Genomic DNA, 22,266 nt, shown 5'->3' on the forward strand with positions numbered 1-22,266 from the left:
CATTCATCCACACACCACACCCATACCTCATGGTCAAAACAATAACACAGACGCGTGAAATATTCCAACAAAGAATGTGAACAAACCCATAGACAAAACAACAAATACGTTTGGCTAATACAGATCATTGTCAATCACAATGTCTCTACCAGACTCGGATATCGTCATGTCCCTTTCTCCTTGGATGATCGATATGCTCGCTTCTGTGAAGAAGAAAATATCATCTTCACCAGTGGCGGAGAAAAGACTCCTAAAAGACCATCTCAACGAATGTAAACATCATTTCCACACGTGTATCGAACTGTTCAACAGTCTCGAGAGCAACTTTTCTTTCAATATGGGAAATGTAATAAGTGATTTGAGAAGACGCTTGGTCGAGTTCAACATGTGTCATCAGGACATGATGTCAGATACTTCTTGGTACCAAGGTGTTGATTTTAGTGCTGAACTACAAACTCAAACCGTGACGGATGTTGAGGATTGTGAGGCAAACGAGACAAGCGTCGCAGATAAACTATCAACTAATGGGGACATTGTACTTCTGCCACGATTAACTTTTGACTCTACTTTGCATGGAGGTAGAACTAGTTTGAAAAGCTTTCTTTAGGATACCGCAAAGTCTCTCATTAACGAAGGAATCTAGAGAAGACAAACAAAAGGTATCGTTGTGGAGGAGAGGTTATCGTCTTTGCACATATTACAGCAAGCTATTCACATCTACTGTCTACTGGAGCTTGGTATCTTTGTTTTATTTATACAAAGACCTAACAATAGTTATATGGCACGGTGCACATTTTGTCAAACTAAGATCCTAGATTATGACATACAATGCTCCGTAGGTAATATCAAACAGGAACATTGTTGTGAGGTTCCAAAGCTGACCAAAAGGGCGCTGGCTAGAAGCCTTGCTGAAATACAACAGCTTAGGGGTCCTGAATTAGAGAGAGTTGTTGAACTGCTGAGGCGTGATGGCTATTTTGGTACAAACAAAGATGGAGTAGAGGTTGATAGTTTCGGTTGTCTCAAAGACTATCTGCTCTATTCAAAGATCAGATCCCACACATTATCTAACGTGGGCAGAGCGATATTTGAATGGCTTCAAGACGCAGATGAAACAGCACTGAAGGTATTTTAGCCCTCTGAAGATGTTTCATATCAGAGAAAATTAACCCTCACGGCAACTCATCTCATCTTGAACAATATTTACACCAAGTCACAGGAGGAAATAGAACATATATGCCAGGTTCAATTTGAACAGCCAGAGAAACCACCAGTCCAGCAGATGTACGAGTCTCTGCACAGAGCCTTATCGGGGACATCGTTCTCCAAATTCACTGATAGAACGCAGACTGGCAAATACACTATACAGATGTTATTGACTGCACTGTTCACATCAGATACAAATCATAATCAGAGGAATAACCAGGCCACTGATGATGGTGTACAAGAGGGGTTGAATCACTTTGAGATAGCATTACTTCTACAAGATAACAGGTATATCGACAACATCCTAAGCAAGGAGGATGCGATTGAGCTTTCCAGAATGATTTCCGATTGGGGAGGTGATGAACCAGGTGATGAACCACAGCAAGAAGTAGAGGGTGCCCCTGCTTTAACGAAAGATGCAGTTGGACCAGCTGTTAGTGATTCAACTGTTGAATGGGAAAAGGCACAGGACGAGTTTTTACAACAATTGGAAGGTGCCATAAGTGATCAATCTGACGATAGTCCTGCAGCCGACTCAGGGTGAGAACTTAGTACTCAACAATCTTAGAGCTTTCTCTAATGATAAGAGGACTACACATGCAGGTGACAAGAAGCTAAAGTTTAACACTGACAAGGCAAAAAAGTTGTTGGAAGCTCTTGCAAACTCCTCAGAGCTGTCTTCCCCAGTATTCGATTTATTATCTTATTCACAAGATGAAATCAAGTGCGTCTATTTCTCCAACTCTATTGATGACGAGCTCTACGAAAGCTTGATACCAACACTCTCATTAGATGTTTGCCATTTGTCTTTGCACAATAGTCAAAGATACAAAGATGATTTTCGTACATTATACACTATTGTTGGGCAGGCTGGGTCCAAGGGACTTGTTCCCCTGGGTATGATGCTTTCAAAGAATGCAGAATGTGGATTAGAATGGTTTACCTTCCTATACACATTCTTCAAGAAGAACGGTGGATCGCATTGGAAGAAGTTACGGGAATCTCTGCAATTGCATGATGATAGTATCACTGAGGAGAGCATTCCCCCATTACAAATCATATCGGAGCAGGATAAGGGTATCAAGAAGGCCTTGGATATGTTGAGAACCCGGTGTGGTGTTCCGATTGAAAGCTTCGCATGTTCCAAACACGTCCAAAGAAACCTCTCTAAGTACACAATTGCAAAGCATAGAAGGGTTATGCAACATAACTTTTTCCAGTTGATATTTGAATCTGATCCCGAAAAGATCCCACCAATCCAAGAAACAATGAGGGGGGGTTTCTTTGAGAGGCATAAGAGAGAGACAGTCAACAGTACTTATAATCTCATTACCAACATGTACGAGTGTGCTAGAGGTCTTCAACTTTACAATTTGGTGACACCAAGGTTTGACATTATGACATCCAATCATTGTGAGATTTTGAATGCAGAGATATACGCATTTAGGCGATTGAACCCAATTAATCTCATTGTCAAAGTGCTGTCGATTCAGTGCGACAAGGTGAAATTCGCAGAGTCCATGACCTTTGATTGGAATACAGTGAGACAGATGCCTCAATATGATGATGAAATGAATGGTGCCAGTGATTTCGATGACGGGAACGATTCGGATGATGCAAGTGACTTTGTTGATGAAGAGGATGAGCCAGAGTATACCGAGACACTCACAAACTATGGCTATTTCTTGTACTCAACAACCATTATCACTGCTTCTTGTCTAAATAGCAAAGAGACTAGTGTGACTGTTGATGAGAGTTCACCTGAAACACAAATGACGACTCACAAGCATAGTGTATCTTGGGACTGTGATTTGTCTCTTAGGGACCTTTTAGCTGTGTTGCGAGTTTATGCGAAGAAGATGAGAAAATGCGATTCGTTTATCAACTTTCGTGCTTATGTTTATCTTCAATTGCGAGCCAGAACAGCCGTTGTTACTGAGAAGCGATGCACCATCTCACAAGAGGGGAAAACGGAAGAAAAGTCTACATACAACTGTTCCCATCGTCGCAATCAAGCGTATACATTCTTCGAATGTCCACATATCACTTGTGTGAAGATGAGAAGGGTTCTCAACGGCCACGCCCTTATCCCATCAATGCCCCAATTTGCCAAACATATCATCTATGAAGACAGTAGAAAGAGGCATTCCAATTTCACACCACCAATGTTCGAATACCCGAGTTGTTTCTCAAAGGCCAATAGATGTATCATACGGAAGAAGACGTCTCAAACTTCCAGATCAGCGGTGAGGCAATTCGACTCGCAGATTCTACTGAAGGCGATTCAAGCGTTAAAAGATGATAACAAAACCATGAATAACACCAGAGGGAACACTAGGAAGAGGCAAAGGATAGCATGCTCTTCCGATAGGATTTCTTCCCCAGTTGAGAAGAAGAAGAGAGGAAGAGGACGACCAAGAAAGTCAGAACAGAAGAGAAACTACAAGGCTAGAAAGCTCACGGAAGAAGCAAAGGCAGATCCAATGAACCCGCATCCAACGTAAAATGGCTGTCGTACAGACTCCTCATAGTTTACCATAATGATCAATGTATTTCTGATAGCTTCTAAGTTGTACTTAACCAACCACATTTTACCAGACCAGTGCCGTTCCCTCCTATATCCATATATACTCTATCCATAGAAGCCTAAACAGATTACGTAATCGTTTGTTGAACTGGAATTCCGGTACATTCACGTGACCGTGTCCTCGCATTTCCCATTTTGGTAACTTAATTAAACGCGTCATTTCGTGTTCCGCCTTTTACGCGTCAGTTGGAAGGGAAAAAATATCGAAAAATCGAGAAGAAGGAAAAATACGTCAAACTTCCTGTTAAACACACCTTTCCAGCCAATAAGGAAAGTATCTAGTGAAATTGAAGCACCATGGAAGAACCAATTGATGCGATAGATGCCGTGTTTGGCGACCGTATGCGTCGTTTCCACGAGTTCCTGGCTGAGGAAGAGCCCACTGATTATAAAGAACTCATCCGTGAAATGCTGATGAAGAATGAAAACAGGCTATGTGTTTCAATCGATGAGATAAGAGAGTTCGATAAGGGGCTGTGGAGTGGGCTGCTGAATGAACCAAGTGAATACCTGCCAGCTTTCGACAGAACGCTGAAAGACCAGGCAGGATCGCATTTTGATCCTTTGAATCCGGCATTCAGAGAGACAGATGACCCAGAGTTTCAAGTGTATCACGTTGCCTTTAAGGGAGCCTTTGGTAGCCATTCAGTTTCACCAAGAACCATCAGATCTACACACCTGTCCAAAATGATATCAGTGGAAGGTATCGTGACCAGGGCTTCCCTTGTCCGGCCAAAGATCCTCAGATCGGTACACTACGCCGAAAGCACGGGTCGTTTCCACGCAAGAGACTTCAACGATCAAACCACGTCGTTCAACCCCATCAGTACACCTCCTGTGTACCCAACGGAGGACGCAGAGGGGAACAAGTTGACGACAGAGTACGGTTACTCCATCTATAAGGATCATCAAACAATCACAGTTCAGGAGATGCCTGAGAGAGCTCCAGCAGGTCAACTACCAAGATCGTTGGAAGTTGTGCTTGGTGATGATCTTGTAGACTCTGTAAAACCTGGTGATCGTGTGCAGATCGTCGGTGTCTACAGGTCACTAGGTGGTGGTGCCAATACCTCTTCGTCTTTCTTCACGGTGCTTGTCGCAAACTCTGTGTATCCATTACACGCAAGATCAACAGGTGTCTCTGCAAGAGAAACCATCACAGACTCGGATATCAGAAACATAAACAGCTTATCCAAGAACAAAGATGTGTTTACCATTATGGCTCAGTCGTTGGCACCATCGATCTACGGTCATGAGTATATCAAAAAGGCCGTGCTATTGATGATGCTGGGTGGTGTTGAGAAGAACTTGGAAAACGGTTCGCATTTAAGAGGTGATATCAACATCCTCATGGTTGGTGATCCTTCTACTGCTAAATCTCAAATGCTGAGATTTGTGCTGAACACAGCCTCCTTGGCAATTGCAACCACTGGTAAAGGTTCTTCAGGTGTTGGTTTAACAGCTGCCGTGACTCACGACAAGGAAACGGGTGAGAGAAGATTGGAAGCTGGTGCGATGGTCCTCGCAGACAGAGGTATTGTCTGTATTGATGAATTCGATAAGATGTCGGACGTGGACAGAGTGGCTATCCACGAAGTTATGGAACAACAAACAGTCACCATTGCCAAAGCTGGTATTCATACCTCTCTGAACGCCCGTTGCTCTGTCATTGCAGCTGCTAACCCACTGTATGGTCAATATGACGTTCATAGAGATCCACATCATAACATTGGCCTTCCAGACTCCCTTCTTTCTCGTTTCGATTTGCTCTTCATCGTGACTGATGACGTTAATTCACCAAGAGACCGTTCCATCTCTGAGCACATCTTGAGAACGCACAGATACGTGCCAACTGGTTATGCAGAAGGTGAACCAATCAGAGAGACATCTACTATTTCATTGGCTGTTGGTAACGAAAGACTGGAAAAGGATGCTGCTGAAGAAGAAGAGGAGGAACAACCAATGTACCAGAAGTATAACCCTGTTTTACATGCTGGTGTCGCTGCAGCACAACGTACTCGTGGTGCTAAGAAACCAAAGATCCTTACCATCCCATTCTTGAGAAAATACATTCAATATGCCAAATCCCGTATTGAACCTGTCCTGACACAAGGAGCTGCCGATCATGTTGTTAAAATCTATACTAACCTGAGAAATGGTCAAGATACAAAGTCAAAGAGAACAGCTCCAATCACTGCTCGTACTTTGGAGACTCTGATTCGTCTGGCCACTGCCCATGCGAAGGTGAGACTAAGTAAGTCTGTCGAGGTTCGTGATACAAAAGTGGCGGAAGAGATGTTGTACTCTGCTTTATTCAGAAATATTGGCGACCAAAGACCAGCCAAACAGGCCAAGGTCGACAAAGAGGTTGAAGACAGTGACGAAGATAGTGAAGAGAATAGCGATGATGACGAGGATATCGAAGCTGACGTAAGGCTTGACGACGATGGTGATCATCTCACAGCACCTCCAACCGGTGGTAGAATAACACGCTCTCAAACGAGACGTGTAAGACAAGCTGGTGATTCTTCACAGCTGCAAGAACCTTCCCAACATGAGGAGGCTGATTACGAACCAGTTCCACAGGATGAGACTCAAGAGAGCCAGGAGACTCAGCAAACACAGGAACGGATGGAACAGCTGACTATTCAAGAGCCAGAAATCATTGGAGTCCCCTTGTCAGAGCAACGAACTCGTCCTAGAGGCCATGAAAACACCATATCACCTGACAGATTGCGTACGTTCAACAGAATTGTTTCAGAATTACTCAGGGACGAACAATTCCAACAAGATACTGGTTTCACCAAGGAGTCTCTTTTTGAGGCTGTTAATAAGAAGCTACCAAATGAAGACTTGTTCAGTCAACAAGAATTCGAAGCTGGTGTACAAAAGATTGTCGAGAACGGTAACATCTTTGTAACAGACGATGGTATGATGTACGGTATCCACTGAAATGAAGGATGCTTTGGGAGCTGGCGTGTGTTTTATGGTTTTCTTTTTGTTAATATGGATTCAATCTTCAGTTCAATGTATACTACGAGCACTACGTGTGTCATACTATGGTGTAAAGAGTCTTGCTAATTTATTCCTGTTCTGTAGTACTCATGCTTTGCATGTTGTTAACCATAGAAGCTTCAAATGGATTAGAAGCTGTTTGCATAGGCGTCGAAGCACTTGGCATGTTAACAAATGGTGTATTCATCTGAGGAATGGACATCACCGAAGGAATTGAGGAAATCATCGGTGCTGTTGCTGTAGATTGAGGGACTGCACTGTTCAAAGCACTAAAGGAATCGTTGATCATTCGATATGAACTCACCTCAAGCATAATAGTGACATCTTTCGTTGCTTTGGTTAAGCTGGCTAATGAAGGACGAACCTCGTTCAAAATCGGTGATTCGTTCATGATGGCCTTCGTTGAAGCCAAAATAGTTATAATGGATTTGAGGAAAGTGTTGAGTTCATCGTAAAACTTCTTCTTGTCAGGGATTGTAAGATTCTTGGTGTTCCCAAGTTTGATCTTGATCTTCTTATTCTGGTCCATAGAGCTCACACACGTTCCAGTGAGTTCTTTAATTCTTTGGATTGCAGTGGCAGATAGTTGATAGTCTTCAGATTTGGCATTAGCTATCGCACTTTTCGAAATCGCCTCGTTCAACTCGGCATAAATGTCATTGGAAGACTGTAAAACATTATTGAGAGAGTCATACAGATTATCATCAACTTCCTTGTACTCTGCCAGTTGTTGCTGAGTGATGCCCATGTTGGCCTCCGGAATCCTCAGGTTTGGAAGTTGGTTTCTCGCCGTGACTTTGTCTTTCTTTGTAATATCTGGAGCAAGAATGTTATACGCATTCAGGATTTCTGAATAGCACATGAACAACGATAGTAACAACATTCTTTTGAAACAATTGTCAGTGTTCTTCGTATAACTTGTCAAGTTCATGCTTAAAGTCTCAATCATCTTTTTGAACGATGAAACAGTCTCTGTAACAACCTTGAGAATCTCATCCACTGAGACAAGTCCTTCTTTGTTCTTGGCCTCTGATTTCTCCAAGCTCTCCACGAGATGCTCAATAAGATTCTTGGAAAAGTATAACTGTGAAACCATGTCAATGATCAACTGTTTATCTGTACAGAAGGTATTCATCTTCTTCATCGTTGATTGGAATTCAGAAAAGGCGAATAAAACCTTTCTTGCAATGTCCACAATCTTCAATTGTGTGAGGTTTGACCTGGTCTCTGGTAGAGTTGATAGCCTCTTGAAGTAGTCATTAGATCTATGTTCTGGGATAGAATCTAACTTCTCGGCTGCAATTGGTGATGCTAGTTCGAGAGCCGTGGGGATCCGTATACTTAAAGGTTGCTCACCTTTCGGTGGTGTAATATGTGTCTCTGTATCATTCGTTCCCTGTTGAGAAATGTGATTATGAATTGGAGTTTGCTGGAATACCGGCTGTATCATAGAGCTTTGAGAGAAGGCATTTGCAGATAGAGATCTGTTTCTCTTCAATCCTGGAATCTCATCGTCCTCTTCAGATATTGGTTTCTTGACGTTGATGAACCCCATTCTCTTTGCAGCCCTAGAAGAGATATGTGTATCTGATATACTTCTAGATCTTTCAAGAGGCTTGTGCTGAGGAGCTGATGGGTCACTAGACTTGACATTGACGTTATCTATAGGGTGCAATGGATCATCAAGATCAAGTTCTCCTTGCTCCTCCATTGTATGGCTTTCAAGATTTCCCTCAGGTTTAACACCAGTCTCTTCCTCTTCTTCCTCCTCCTCGACAATGGCAGAGCTATGCGTTCTTAAGAACATCTTAATCTCCTGTAACCATTCCAATGTCTGTGGCTTATATGGTATCTTGCTCAAAAAAGACATGATGTTCTGGTTGAAGGGGTTATTCTCCAATTCTAATATCCTCAAATCTTTCATTTGTAGTATTGATGATGGTATGGTCTCAAACTGATTGTTCTTCAAAGACAAAACCTTCAGCTTGGACAGATTACCAATGTCACTGGGTAAGCTGTTCAACCTGTTGCAACTTATGTCCAAGATCTCCAGATCAGGCATCTTCGCCAAAACATCTGGGAACACCGTGAAGTCATTCTCATGAATATCCAAGTATCTCAGCTTTTCAAGCCTTGAAAAGTACTGTGGAAGCAACGTCAAAGAGTTGTTTTGCAACGACAGTCTCTCAACAGAATCCCTCATCAGCTCCAGAGCCTCAGGTGGGATCGATTGGATATTCAAACCAATCAACTTCATCGCACCTCTTTCACCTTCCGTGGAGAGAGATCGCTTCATCTCTTCACCTATCGTCTGCATCAGCCTCGTTCGACTTGTCACGCTATGCTGAACATGCTCAGTCATCTTTGCTCAGCAACTGCACCAATTACCACCACAGATAACGATACCCTGATCTGTGTGTATAGACAAGGATTAAACAAGAGAGAAGTAACCGAATCGTGAGATGAGGTTTGAAGTCTTCGAAGGGCACAGAGATCCCCTTTTGATAACACCCAGACACCATGATTACGTAATGTATTATGTAAAAACATCACCACTACATGGATGCTGTTATTACTATTATGATGGCATTTATATATATTGTATTCCAATGAATTGAGAATGTATAACGTTAGATTATGGAGTGTTTCACAGAACGTCGATGTGTATCTTCTTCCACCCGATCAAATTACATTTGTCTAATAGCTTAAAGATCCACAGTAGACTCTTGTTGACCAAGCCATGCACCACTTCACCATCGCTGTTTAGGTTCAGATCCAGCCCTTGTTTGAACTTGATGAATTTCAAGATCATCAAGACAACCATCAAGTCCACTAAGAGTCTTTTGAGAACACCTCCAATGATATTGCACAAGAATCTAACCATTCTCTTGAACCCTTCCCATTCTTTGCTCTCTTTGCCCTTTTTGACCTTTTCCAACTCTAGACTCACCTTCCGTAGTGCCATCGCAACTTCTCTCTTCATTATGGCAACGTCTCTCAGCTCTGATTGTAAGTCGTCGTACCCGCCTCCGCCACTGATGTACGCAGTCGAACCATACATGGATCCGTTATACTGACTTGTATTGTAATGGCTCGCCACTCTTGGTGTCATTGGAGGCGTAGGGGTAGGATCAATGTCCTTTATTTGGTCCCATAAGTATTCCAACTCTGAAAGTAACTCCCTGGCATCATTGGAGCCAGTAGCATATGTCTTCATGGTTTCAATGAGATAAGAAATGTATCGACGTTTAGCCTCAGTTTTGGATAAGCCTTCCTCAGACTTCCACGCGTCCCTGTGTGTGAATGATGTTAGTTGATGGTTCAGTAATATTCACAACTGGGCAAACTCACCATTTGCGCTTAGCGTTCTCATCTTCAGGTCTTGACCCCAGAGGCCGGTCCATTACACCCTCAACATTGCCTTCTGTTATATTTTCGTGGGGAGATACCCCTCGTTGTTAGATCCCATACCCTCCAAAGCTCACATCCCTAAAGAATACTCACCAGTTGCCTGCTTATACAACCCATATAGCATTATTCTAGCCTCCACTGGAGGACGAGGTAGAGATCCAGCTCCTGTTCTCGTCGATAACGCACGGATTGTTGAGATTGCCTTCACAAACACGCGATCTGCATATCAGTCAGTTGATTTGTACATCAAGCCATTCATAGGAGCACTTACCAATAGAATCAGACATATCAACGATACTCCTTGGTAGCGGACGAGTAGTAGCAAGCCGTCTGCTTGTTTGTTTGTTTGTTTGTTTACTTCTTTCTGGGGGAACGCACAAAAGCACTTGAACATGTCCGGATGTTTTGGATTACATAAGCACCCAGACACCACAGATTTTCCGGATTTTTGTCCAGGTAGGGTAACCCTTTATGCTTTATGGCTCGTTGCCTCAATTCTTTCATATGTATTCATCGATTGGTTAGTCACTTCATTGGTTTAGGGGTCAATGATGGTATTGTTGGCCCTAAACACTCCCCGGTTGGGTGAACTGACTAATTGAACAGCAGACAGATCAATTAATGAGGGTAGTTGTACTCTGCCACCAGCATTATACGAATGTGTAACATCAATGGTTGCTACTGAGATGGATTCTACATATGTCTGGTTCCTAGAATGGTAATAATTAATGGATCAGTAGAGATAAGAATCCCATTTCAGAATAGTTCAACCAATTTAATATACTTCTCTTCATCGATATATCCGATATTGTACAAGTACAATGCCAACTTGTTCACCAATAGCACTATATCCTTTGGCTCCAAATTTGTTACAATCTGCTGCAACAAAGACCCAACTTGGAATCTATTCGTTGACAAGAACGTTTCGTAGTACAAATATGCAAATGATCCCATGAGGAATTGACAATCGATTCTGTCTGTTATACCTCCATGGCCAGGGATAGAGTGACCGAAATCTTTAACTTCAAAGGTTCTCTTCAAACCAGAGGCGAAGAAGCCACCAAATGGTGCAATTAACGATGCAAACGAGGCCAGGTTCAAGGAGTGGAAATAAATTGGTTTCATGGTTAACACTTCAGCCCCAATGAATTCTGCAATAACAGGTGGGATTCTGTAATCCTGTGGTAAAAAGATTGGATTCTTTTCACAAGTTAGATGAGAAAACACATTGACTTCCAGATCTGTCACGGGACAAATCATATAGTCATAGGCTGACAGTACCTTTGCCAATAACAAACCAGCCAATGATGTGAAGATCCAAGCACCGACAAAGCCTTCAACGGTTTTCTTTGGAGAAATAGCAATGAGTTGGGTCTTGCCAAACGTTATCCCACAAAGATATGCAAAGATATCGTTTGTGATAACCATCAACACTGGCATCAAGAACCAGATCATACCGTTGAAGATGTTATTGATGATCAAGTGTGCTTGGAAAACAGTCAACAACAAAACCATATGGGTGATGCAGAGCTGTGCAAATTGAAACCTTAGATGGCCCTTTTGCAGAGTTGCAACGAAGAACACTAGACCAAAGATATACAGCCAATAACTTATAAATCTGTGATGTGTTGCCAATGGTGTTAAGAATTGGTTTGTAAAGATGAGGTGGTTTAGGTTCTTGATGAAGGATTCACCATCCAAGTAGTAGATTGTGGTGAACAGGAAATACCAGTTCAACGATTTCGTCAGTCTCAAATTCTTCTCCTTCGAGGGCTTGGAAGTAACAGCGATACATTCCTTGAAGACCAGCACCTGGCATATAAAGATCAAAGTCACTGTCCACATATGACCAGCACAGATGACACCGACAAAGAACAAAAACATGACGATGGTCCAAAAGGCACGAACTACAAAGTCTTGCTTCTTCTTGTTCTTCTCGTCCAATTGAACATGGTTCTCTGGATGTACCAGAGTATCGGCAATGGTGCTCACTTCTTCTTCCAGCTTGTTGACGTTTCTCTTTCTTAACGACATCGATATCAATTGGTTGGAATGCAATAGCAACCGAGTATTAAAAGCGATATCAGCTTAAAAAGAGAGGAATTTTTTCAAAATCATTGGAAATCGATGGCTGCTCGGGTCTGCCTATAAAATTTGGAACGGCCGAGTGTTCCCGATTTCCCATGTGAAAAATTCCGAGAATGGTATTATATTATGTTATGTTATGTTATATTATTACTGAAGAAATAATCCAGTCGTGGGCGTGTACTACAAGTATAATTAAATCAAAATCACATCAATTGACAAATTGGCGAGCACTCGTAGTCTAAAGCAGGCTAGAAGATAACATCATCTTCCTGCTCTGCAGTCAAATCCCTTCCTTCAGCTTGTGCTGCTAGTGCTTCCACCTCTTGGACTTCATTCTTCACCTCTGGTGGTATATCCTTATCTTCTTCTTCCTTCTCCTCCTTCTGATCCACCTCGTCCTGTTGCTCCACTTGCTCGTTGGCTTCGAGCGCAGCAGCTTCTTGCAGCTTCTTGAGCTTCATCTCCTCATCCTGTCTCTTTGTAGCCTGCTCCTTCTTCTCTTGAACCTTCTTCAAACGGTAAAACTCCTCTCTCTCCAGCTCGTCCAACTCACTCATGATGTAGGCGATAGTGTTCTCCGTTCTTGGAATGATCACATGTTCAATGGCATTGACTCTTCTATTGGTGACTTTGATGACCTCATCCAATATGATAAAGGCTGTTTGTAACGATGCCAATTCCACAAGTGTCTCAACAGCCTTGGAATACACCTGCTTGGCCCTCTGGATCTGCTGACCACCCCTACCGAGACCAGTGAGCTGGAAATCGTTGATGTTGTCGTCGATGTACTTCTCAAACTGTGGCAAGTAGACTCCGCTAACGTTCTCCTGTCTTGCCCTGACTTGGAATCTAGCATTCTTGACAGACTCTTGCACCTGGTACCCAATGTTATCACCCGTGGCATACTGAACTTCAGCAAGCGAGAACGCTGCGGTCTGCATAACACGGCCCATTTTGCGCTTAGCCTCGTCAATTCTCTTGGTGATATCCCTGAATCTCTTCGTCAACGCCTCGGACTTCCTCTTAAGCAAAGAATGGCCCTGTTGAGCCCCCTTGAGCTTACCCTTCATGACACCAAGGGTCATACGAGTAGGAAACACAGCTTCTCTTGGAAACACCCTGTTAGTACCCGCTTTCCCGCAACAAACAGCACGCCAATCAACCACACAACTCACCTGTTGGCAGACATCGCTCTCTTCCCTTCCCTGCTCTAAACACTCGTGCTCCTGTTGATTAGCAGGGGGGTCTCTCCTGTTGACAATGTTGAAGTTTTGGCTGCTTTTTCAGCCCGCCTACACGAGCCCGCGAACTCGTTTGGTATTCTCCTTCACAAGGCGGTGCCCTCGACAATTTGACTATGAAGCGATGAGGTATTGAACGTTTCTTCACCTCTTCTCTTTGTTTATCTCTGTAGCTAAAGATGGCTGACGAGAACAAAGATGAGCGATATGAGCTACAGCTGATCGAAGAGAACTCGCTGGATAACTGGTTGCGGTACTATTGGTATAAGCAATCAGCGGAAGGGAAGGTTTGTGTGTTGAGACGAAGTGTCCGGGCATTACCGAGGAGCTATAAGCTGTGGTGCCTGTACTTGGACCATCTTGTTGAGGTTGTCGGCCCACTGTGTCCAGTGCAGTACTCTGAGGAGTATGGCAAGGTTTGCAAGGAGTTTGAGCTCTGTTTGAGACTGCTGAACAAGCTGCCGTTGATCTGGGTGAGGTACTTGGAGTTTGCCATGTCGATGGCAGAGGTTACGTGGATAAGGAGACTGTTCAACAGGGCCTTGAGGACTTTGCCGTTGACACAGCACCACCTGATCTGGCCCGTGTTTCTGAGGTTTGCCGACGAGGTTGGTGGATTGACAGGTGGGCTGATATACCACCGGTACTATACCTATGATCCTTCACAGTTGGAGCTGGTTGTGGAGAAGCTACAAGCATTTAAACAGTTGTCTCTGGCAGCACCACTGTTTGAAACGTTGATCAACGACGATTCGTATGTCTCAAACCTGGGTAAATCGCCATTGGACTTATGGCTGGAGTACTTTTCACTGCTGACAGAGACATCAACACAGGCAAAAGTCGATCAGATTGTATCATTTGCGCTGGTCAAGTTCCCAGACCAACAGGGGAAACTATTTGTACAGTGGGCAATGTATTACATCAAACTGAGAGACTATACCAGAGCTTCGATCATCTTCGAGGATGCTCTGAAACAGGTATCGACTATAAAAGATTTCACAATGATCTATGACTCTTTTGCTCAGTTTCAAGATAAGAGGTTATCCAAACTCGTCGCCTCTGACGACTCAGATCCTCAAGAGTTGGACTATAGAATCGCATGCTTTGAGAAGCTGATGGACTCCCGGGAGAATCTGTTGGATGATGTTAAGATACGTCAAGACGTGAACAACGTTGATAATTGGCTCCACAAGGCCTCGTTGACCACTGACCTGAGATCCAAGATTCAAATCTATGTCGATGCACTGACAAAGATAGACCCACAGAGAGCAACAAGTGGATTATCAAAGATCTGGATAAGTTATGCAACGATTTACGAGGAGAACAATGATTTAGAAACAGCAAAGACGATCTTGGACAAGGCTGTGAAGGTCAAATTCAACTCCCCTGATGAATTAAGTGAGGTTTGGATCCACTGGTCAGAATTAGAATTATCTCAGGATGATTTACCAATGGCTATAAAGGTCATGGAGGTTGCAACGAGGTTGAACCCCAAGATTCCACAACTCTGGGGCTTTTATCTGGATTTGGTAGAATCTACAAGCGACGTTGAAGCAACGTGTGCCATCTATGAGCAACTGTTCACTAACAAGATGGCCACCCCATTACATGTGATAAACTATGCAAATTTCCTCGAAGAGAATAAGTTCTTCGAAAGAGCACTAAGTGTTTATGCTAAAGGTGTTACACTGTTTAAATATCCAGTTGTTTTCGAAATCTGGAACATTTATCTCACAAAGGCTATACAGAGACAGTTGAGCCTTGAAAGAATGAGAGATTTATTCGACCAGTCGTTAGATGCATGCCCTGAGGCAAAGGACTTGTATGTGCTATATTCAAAGTACGAGGAGGAGAACGGTTCAATACAGAGAAGCTTGAAGATCATTAACAACTCCCTGGAAAATGTCAAGGGCTGGGATGATAAGCTCGCGTTGTTCAAGTTGGCAATTCAACTATGTAGGGATAAATTTGGTGTCCCTACAACCCGTGAATGGTTTACGAAGGCTGTGGAATCTTTACCACCTTCAAAGTGCATTGAGGTCGTTATAGAATTTGCCAAATTTGAAACATCACTTCATGAGCTGGCCAGAGCTCGTCATATATTGCAACATGGTGCCATGTTGCAATCTGTGGATAAGTCTAAGGATCTCTGGGAGTATTGGAACGATCTTGAGATTACAAACGGTGATAAACAGACGTTTAAAGAGATGCTACAATGGAAAAGACGTGCCACTGATGAATTTGGATTGAGTCGGGAAACCAAGGGATTCATCAACGATGGTAGAGTCAACGAGAATAAGCCGGAGGATGAACAAGCCCAACAGAGCGTGGAGAATCCAGATGCTATTGATATATATATCTAGAGCTTGGGCTTGAAGTTATACTTTGCGTATAAATGCTGCCTGTATAAGTTCTCATGCTGTACTCTTTGGTGCGTCAAGAAGAATGCTCTAGGACACGTATACTCAATCTCCTCAATTGGCTTATCTTGCACGATACAAGATGCAATGGCCTTACCTGAAAGCCAGACTCTAGGCATACCGTGTCCGTGGAACCCAGCAACTATGTATGCGTTCGTATAGCCTAAACACTCCAGTCCACCGACATAAGGTAAATAGTCATTAGTGAATCCCATTATGCCTGTCCAGAGCTTAACGTCGCCAATCTGTGTATTCTTCCAAGTGACGAACTTGTCCTTCATGAAGTTCTTGTTGAAGACAGAGAATGACTTTGCATTGACAAAGCTATCATCGACACAATCCAACACTTGTTCAAAAGGATCTGACGTCTCCGTGAAGAGAGATTCACCATGCCCGCCAACTATAACGGTGCCATCCAATCTATTGATGAGGTAATAGTTCTGTGGTTTATCAGTCATGAAACCATAGGTATTTGTAAGGTGTGGTACAACTTGCCCAGTTGATGGTGTCAAACTTGAAACGACTCCTCTGACGGGTAATATTGTATCGCTGAACTCTTTCAGCAAAGCCTTGGTGTAGCCATTGGTACAGTAAACAACTTTAGAGCAGATAGTACTACCTCTTGTGGTCTTCACGATCCATCTCTTACCTTGATACTGTTGCACACTAACCACTGGTGTATTGGCATGTAAGCTCAGACCTCTATCAACGCATTTCTTTAAGATCCCAGTCATCAACTTCCATGGCCAGCAAGAGGCCGCAGGGTACGTGAATGCCATTTCCGTTCTCTCATTCTTTGAAGCTCGCTTAGCAGCATCACCAGTGAGCAGTTGAATTTCCCTCTTGAACTCATCCTTCACCAGGGGGTTCCTCAACATTGCGTAGAACCCGGCCAAGTCCTTCTTCACTCTGGGATCCTCACTATTAGGATAGACATCACAGGCTCTGGTTAGGAAGAAGTCGCAGTCTATGCTGTTATCCTCGATGATCTTCTTCAACGTCCACAGATGCTCAAACTCAGAGTTAACGATCTCTGCTGCCTGCTCCTCTCCAACAGCTTGTGCGTAATACTCGTACATCCGATGGCCATATGGCTTGATGTGACCTCCATTACGGCCTGTGGCACCAGAGCAGATATCACGGGCTTCAAACATGGCAATCTTCAACTGGCCATTCTGCTCTTGTAGATGGTACGCAGTTGAGGTTCCTGAGTACCCAGAGCCTATAATCACCACATCCACCTCATCCGGTATCTGCGGGCCAGATCTATGCTTCAAGAAGGGATCATCGTGATTTAACCAAAAGGATACCGTCGGGTTGTTCTTTGGCAAGTATTTTGCACTCATCTCGATGTAGATGATCCATACTACGAGATCACAGCTTTGAGGAGCGTGAATGCCGTCTTTTATATTAGTACTGAACACGTTAGCGTGGTTGTGGTATGCATCGCGTATCTTAGCCTCACTGGGCCTAAAGTCCGAGACCCATAAACCGCAGTATGGTGCCTTGACGATGAGCATGGCATATACAATATTACAAAATATATGGGTATATATAAATATAAATAGCTTTGTTGTTTCTGTCACTTTCTAATGTCTTTATCGACCCAGTCTTGCGTGCTCATCTGTGATAACCGAGACAGGGCTCTTGCAAAGGCGAATCTCTCCTCATCCAACTGGAACATTTGAGCATTCTGTGCAATTTTGGCACTAAAGCCGTGGGTTTTAACCAGGTCGTCCTCTTCCACGTTGACGATGTCCTTCTCCCTCTGGAGGTCTTTCAATTGGAAGTCATTGGCCATCTCCTCTGGCTCGACGAATAGGTCTTCGAAAGGTGCGGCGCTCGTGACACACAGCCTTCCATGGTTGTCGTATACAGCGTCCAAAAAGGTGATGAATCTTCTAATCAGATCACGTCTCTCTATAGATAAGTACGGGATGTCAGTGACAACAAAGGCATTGAAGCTCTGTGCCAATGCAAGATAGTCCCCAGCTGCCAATGGCGAGCCACACAGCTCATGGAATGTGAACTGTGCGACATTTGGAGGAGAGCACTTTGGAACTCTCAGTTTACGACCCCAAATGGTGAGTTCGATATCAGATTCTGCCTGGTGCCCCTGTGAGAAGAAGTTGTACCAGGATTCAATGTGTTCTTGCTCCTGCTTCTTGGACTCAGGCGATGTGAACAGCTGTCCTTGTGGTGGACTCCAGTATACAGAGGATATTGGTTTAGGGACTTTTCTGTAATCCGTTGGCGAATCCAAGAAGATCACCTCCGTGCGACGCTCAATGAGCTTGATACACGGGATGAAGGATTGTCTCTGGATTCCATTGATGTATAGCTCTTCCGGGGCTCTGTTCGAGGTAGCAAACAGTACAACACCGTGGTCCGGAGCCAATATCGTTTCCACCACTCTACGAAGAAGCATCGCATCAGCAACATCGGTCACCTGGAATTCATCAAAGCATAGCACATTGGCACTCTGGGCAATTTCCCACGATAGCTGGGGAATCGTGTCCATATCTGGCGAGCCGTGTTGGAGAATCAGTTCATGACGACGTTTGTGCAGGCCTTGCATGAACTGATGGAAGTGCAATCTCTTCTTAGTCAGGTGTGGAGGTATAGTCGAGTAGAACAGATCCATCAGCATGGTCTTACCACACCCAACATCGCCGTACAGATAGATGCCCTTGGGAACCTCATCATAGTCCTCGGGAGCCCAGTGCTTGTCACTGGCACCATTCCCACCACCGAAAAGCCTCGAGAAGAACCCTCCGCCTTGTGGCTTCAGATCTGGCACCCGTGGTGGCTCATAATTGCTCAGCCCAGCGTGTAAGTCCCCCAAGGAGCCAATGATGTTTCTCTGGTATGGGTCGTCCCTCAGCTTCCGCAGAGAAACAAGCCTATTGTACTCCTCCAGCGGCGATAGAACCCTTTGGCGCAGCGGCCTCAACGTATGGAACAGCCTCTTGAACATTGCCAGCTTCCTCCTCCGCAATTGAAACAACCTCAGCACAGCTCCTGTTCACTGGCCGCCGCCTTTTATAGTAAAGCCAGCCCAGAATCGGACATCGTCATCTCCCCTGCCCAAATTTTGTGGGTGGCCTCTGGTGGAGCTTGCGGGAAAATCTCGGAGGGCCCTTCCACGGAAAACGCTTTCTGTTCACTGGGGAGAGGGGCCAGCATCAGCAGCAGCATCAACAACATCAGCAGCGAACCAGTTGGGCCCGATGAGCGAACAAATGGTGGACATCACCGATGTGCTGCGTCGCAAGGCCCGTGAAGTTGCCAACGACGCTGTTGTGAAGAGCCCACAGTTCTCGCTGTTCCAAGGAACACAGGCGTTGGAGATCAACAACAAGAGGTTGGACTCTGGGATCATTGAGCTGAGTGTGGAGGAGGAGGAGTTCGACGTGTTGTGTAAGAGGTCGCTGCAAGAGGTGCTGGCCACGAGCGATGCCATCTTCAGGAATGTGTTTATATGGCTCCAGAACTCGAGTCTGTCAGTGACTGTCTTCAGCTGCCGTTATGTTGAAGAACTGTTGGTGATCTACAACAAGGATGCGAACAAGGGCATCTCGAGCTGTCGGTTTGGCGCTGTTGAGAACGTGTCCATGGACCCTGAGCTTTTGCTGGTCCACAAGGTGTTGAGATCTGTTGTGCTGGGTGCATTGCACCTCGTTAGGCTGTGTTTGACTCTGGGACAGAGTGGTGTTGTGTATGAGGAAGAGGACATAAACACCCAGACGATGAACCTCAACGTCATAACCATGGTTGAATCCAACGATATACTGAAGGAGTTGAACGACTCAGTGGACTTTCTAAAGAGTAAATACGCTGACTCAAAGGATTCTGAAATACTCCAATTGATTCTTAAAACGCTGGTCCAGCTCATCAACTTGCCTCAATTCATCGCGTTGAAAGTTCCCAAACTGACAGATTGCTCAACTCCACCACAGTCACCCGCAATGGTGAGCTCGTTGGCAGCATTGGTCGATTCTCTGGTCACGCATGTGGATTATCTCAACTCTTTACCTCAAATCCCCGGATGCTTCTCCATGGGGATCCAAAAGAGACTGGATAACAGACTGCCTTCCAGAGATTTGATCCCATTAAAATCAGAAGATTACTCGTCTCTGAAAGTGCTCGTGGATGATTTACAAAGAATATGGGCAATCTCGAACAGGTTGACCTCACAAGACGTTGTTAATCATGCCCTTAATTTCGCCAACACCCATCATCATGTCATATCAAGAGCTATATATGCCTTGTTTTTGGTCAGAGATGATGCAACCGTGTTTGGAGTGGAGAAAGTGTCTGACTTCCTCAATGAAGAGATGTTACGATTCAGCTGCTGGGACTCTGAATACATCAATACGTCAAATGAAATCGTCAAGCAGAAAGTGGCAGAACTGACACATCAGATAAGTTCAGTTGCATTGGAATGGCTCAGCGTAATGAATCAAAACCCGTGTCGTCAGAGACAACACTTTTCGAGACTTATCACGGTGTTTGATACCTTAGAATACAACTCTGAGAACTTTGAACGCAACTTGAAGGAAGTGTTTCAAGTGAATGAAGAATTTGAGTATAACGGTGAATTGGTTCTTGCATTACCGATAACGTCTTGGGTGTGCTATGTCAAAATGGATATAATGCTACACGTTGTACTACGTGGATTTGAACTGGAGCTGTATCAAACTTGGGAGTTCCACCAAATGTACTGGTACGTTAACTACCTCGTGGATAACATCCTTTTGATCCTTGATAGGGTTATCGAGTATAACCGTTCAAAGATCTATAAGATCCAACAGATGAAGAACCAACTCAAGAAGAAGAAAGGTGATCAAAAGCTAAGGTACAAGGAGAAGATGATGAAGAGACAAGCCCAGATCCCTTCGTTACAACTGTTCGTCGACACTTTGAACAAAAAAATTGTTCAGTACAAAATCATCCAGGGACTGGCAGTATTGCAATCCATCCAATTGCAGAAATACATCAAATCTGGTATCTTGAAAACTCCAGATTTCCCATTTGTTCAAAATGAAGAGATTCTGTATAAGCTACGTATGAAACCGTTCGCCTCTGTTGGAGTTCCAAGTTTACCACCTTACTCACACTATCAATTCCATTTGAAAAATTCTCTGAAGCAACCACACACGCCACAGGATATCAACCACGTAAAGAGCTCCATCCTTTCCAATATCAAGATCATAACAGATGGAATCCAATCAAAGGATGTCACTGTGAGTATGCACATCTGTTCTCAAGATTGGTTACACTGGTTTAGACAGCTACAGAGATCGTGTATTGGTATTGGTTTGCAATTACAGAAACCAATCACAGCAACACAGAGAGTTGTCATAGATAGCAAGGGATTCCATCGTTATTTCCCGGTGGTGAACAGTGAATAAATGCCCAAATCCGGAGTTTCAATAATATGTCTAAAGGCTACATAGATGAGTAGGGCTATAGTTGGGCGCATAATCACGTGTTGTTTCTTAGGGCTCCAAATGTCTCCTTCGCGAAATCGCTAAAAGTTGGAAAAAGAAAAAAAACAGCATAATTTAGGCAAAAACGCAGTCCCACGTTTGGGGGAGTTTCGCTCGCGAGCAGGTACGGTGAAAAAATTCCAACTCACATCAACGAGTAACTTCATCAACAAGCAAGAAGAACCACCAATCTAGATCAAAATAATACAAAGATGCCTCCAAAATTCGATCCAAATGAGGTTAAGTTCATCTACTTGAGAGCTGTCGGTGGTGAAGTCGGTGCTTCCGCTGCCCTTGCTCCAAAGATTGGTCCATTGGGTCTTTCTCCAAAGAAGGTTGGTGAAGATATTGCTAAGGCTACCACCAAGTTCAAAGGTATCAAGGTTACCGTTCAACTTAGAATCCAAAACAGACAAGCTGTTGCTTCTGTTGTCCCATCTGCTTCCTCTTTGGTTATCACTGCTTTGAAGGAGGCTCCAAGAGACAGAAAGAAAGAGAAGAACGTTAAGCACAACGGTAACTTGCAACTCGAGGAGATCATTGAGATTGCCAGACAAATGAGAGAGAAGTCCTTCGGTAAGAACTTGGCTTCTGTCACCAAGGAGATCTTGGGTACTGCTCAATCCGTTGGTTGTAGAGTCAACTTCAAGAACCCACACGACATCATCGAGGCCATTAACGCTGGTGAGATCGATATCCCAGAGAACTAAGTAGGTCAGGTTTGAAAACTAATGTTGTATATTTGAGATTAAATGGGTTTTTTCATGCTTATTTTGAAGAGTTCTTTTTTGAGCACCGCAACTTTG

At 43.9% G+C, this 22,266-nt stretch overlaps 12 protein-coding genes across 12 annotated transcripts; 6 read left to right on the forward strand and 6 right to left on the reverse strand.

The window, feature by feature from the left end:
* Positions 1–812: 812 nt before the first annotated feature.
* On the forward strand, positions 813–2,396 carry CYBJADRAFT_169439 (uncharacterized protein). Its single transcript, XM_020215770.1, has 3 exons — positions 813–1,746; positions 1,775–1,809; positions 1,842–2,396. The coding sequence occupies exons 1-3, from the start codon at positions 1,283–1,285 to the stop codon at positions 1,922–1,924; spliced, it is 582 nt and encodes a 193-aa protein (XP_020068431.1). The 5' UTR covers positions 813–1,282; the 3' UTR covers positions 1,925–2,396.
* On the forward strand, positions 1,929–3,892 carry CYBJADRAFT_33479 (uncharacterized protein). The gene has a single exon (XM_020217666.1). It carries the CDS (start codon positions 2,106–2,108, stop codon positions 3,708–3,710), a length of 1,605 nt encoding a protein of 534 aa, XP_020068432.1. The 5' UTR covers positions 1,929–2,105; the 3' UTR covers positions 3,711–3,892.
* A 116-nt stretch (positions 3,893–4,008) lies between these two features.
* Positions 4,009–6,872, forward strand: MCM3 (MCM DNA helicase complex subunit MCM3). Its single transcript, XM_020215771.1, has one exon. The coding sequence runs from the start codon at positions 4,091–4,093 to the stop codon at positions 6,743–6,745; it is 2,655 nt and encodes an 884-aa protein (XP_020068433.1). The 5' UTR covers positions 4,009–4,090; the 3' UTR covers positions 6,746–6,872.
* On the reverse strand, positions 6,854–9,237 carry SOG2 (Sog2p). Its single transcript, XM_020215772.1, has one exon. It carries the CDS (start codon positions 9,168–9,170, stop codon positions 6,876–6,878), a length of 2,295 nt encoding a protein of 764 aa, XP_020068434.1. The 5' UTR covers positions 9,171–9,237; the 3' UTR covers positions 6,854–6,875.
* A 146-nt stretch (positions 9,238–9,383) lies between these two features.
* Positions 9,384–10,552, reverse strand: CYBJADRAFT_169442 (acyl-CoA-binding domain-containing protein). Its single transcript, XM_020215773.1, has 4 exons — positions 10,491–10,552; positions 10,313–10,438; positions 10,160–10,232; positions 9,384–10,101 (listed from the first exon to the last, which is right to left on the reverse strand). The coding sequence occupies exons 1-4, from the start codon at positions 10,504–10,506 to the stop codon at positions 9,456–9,458; spliced, it is 861 nt and encodes a 286-aa protein (XP_020068435.1). The 5' UTR covers positions 10,507–10,552; the 3' UTR covers positions 9,384–9,455.
* CDS1 (phosphatidate cytidylyltransferase) lies at positions 10,528–12,299 on the reverse strand. Its single transcript, XM_020215774.1, has one exon. The coding sequence runs from the start codon at positions 12,251–12,253 to the stop codon at positions 10,976–10,978; it is 1,278 nt and encodes a 425-aa protein (XP_020068436.1). The 5' UTR covers positions 12,254–12,299; the 3' UTR covers positions 10,528–10,975.
* Positions 12,300–12,499: 200 nt separating this feature from the next.
* VMA8 (H(+)-transporting V1 sector ATPase subunit D) lies at positions 12,500–13,614 on the reverse strand. Its single transcript, XM_020217667.1, has one exon. The coding sequence runs from the start codon at positions 13,390–13,392 to the stop codon at positions 12,556–12,558; it is 837 nt and encodes a 278-aa protein (XP_020068437.1). The 5' UTR covers positions 13,393–13,614; the 3' UTR covers positions 12,500–12,555.
* Positions 13,615–13,727: 113 nt separating this feature from the next.
* SYF1 (mRNA splicing protein SYF1) lies at positions 13,728–15,911 on the forward strand (the record flags this gene model as incomplete). The annotated part of the gene is made up of 1 exon (XM_020216939.1): positions 13,728–15,911. The coding sequence occupies one exon, from the start codon at positions 13,728–13,730 to the stop codon at positions 15,909–15,911; it is 2,184 nt and encodes a 727-aa protein (XP_020068438.1).
* Positions 15,908–17,314, reverse strand: CYBJADRAFT_131707 (NAD(P)/FAD-dependent oxidoreductase; the record flags this gene model as incomplete). The annotated part of the gene is made up of 1 exon (XM_020213014.1): positions 15,908–17,314. One exon carries the CDS (start codon positions 17,312–17,314, stop codon positions 15,908–15,910), a length of 1,407 nt encoding a protein of 468 aa, XP_020068439.1.
* A 236-nt stretch (positions 17,315–17,550) lies between these two features.
* On the reverse strand, positions 17,551–18,945 carry AFG1 (Afg1p; the record flags this gene model as incomplete). Its single annotated transcript, XM_020213848.1, has 1 exon — positions 17,551–18,945. One exon carries the CDS (start codon positions 18,943–18,945, stop codon positions 17,551–17,553), a length of 1,395 nt encoding a protein of 464 aa, XP_020068440.1.
* Positions 18,946–19,130: 185 nt separating this feature from the next.
* MAK10 (Mak10p) lies at positions 19,131–21,527 on the forward strand. The gene has a single exon (XM_020217668.1). It carries the CDS (start codon positions 19,199–19,201, stop codon positions 21,380–21,382), a length of 2,184 nt encoding a protein of 727 aa, XP_020068441.1. The 5' UTR covers positions 19,131–19,198; the 3' UTR covers positions 21,383–21,527.
* Positions 21,528–21,672: 145 nt separating this feature from the next.
* CYBJADRAFT_131756 (60S ribosomal protein uL11) lies at positions 21,673–22,170 on the forward strand (the record flags this gene model as incomplete). Its single annotated transcript, XM_020213016.1, has 1 exon — positions 21,673–22,170. The coding sequence occupies one exon, from the start codon at positions 21,673–21,675 to the stop codon at positions 22,168–22,170; it is 498 nt and encodes a 165-aa protein (XP_020068442.1).
* Between the last annotated feature and the right edge of the window lie 96 nt (positions 22,171–22,266).

The sequence above is a fragment of the Cyberlindnera jadinii genome (assembly GCF_001661405.1).
Source record: "Cyberlindnera jadinii NRRL Y-1542 unplaced genomic scaffold CYBJAscaffold_17, whole genome shotgun sequence".
NCBI lineage: Eukaryota > Fungi > Ascomycota > Saccharomycetes > Phaffomycetales > Wickerhamomycetaceae > Williopsis > Williopsis jadinii.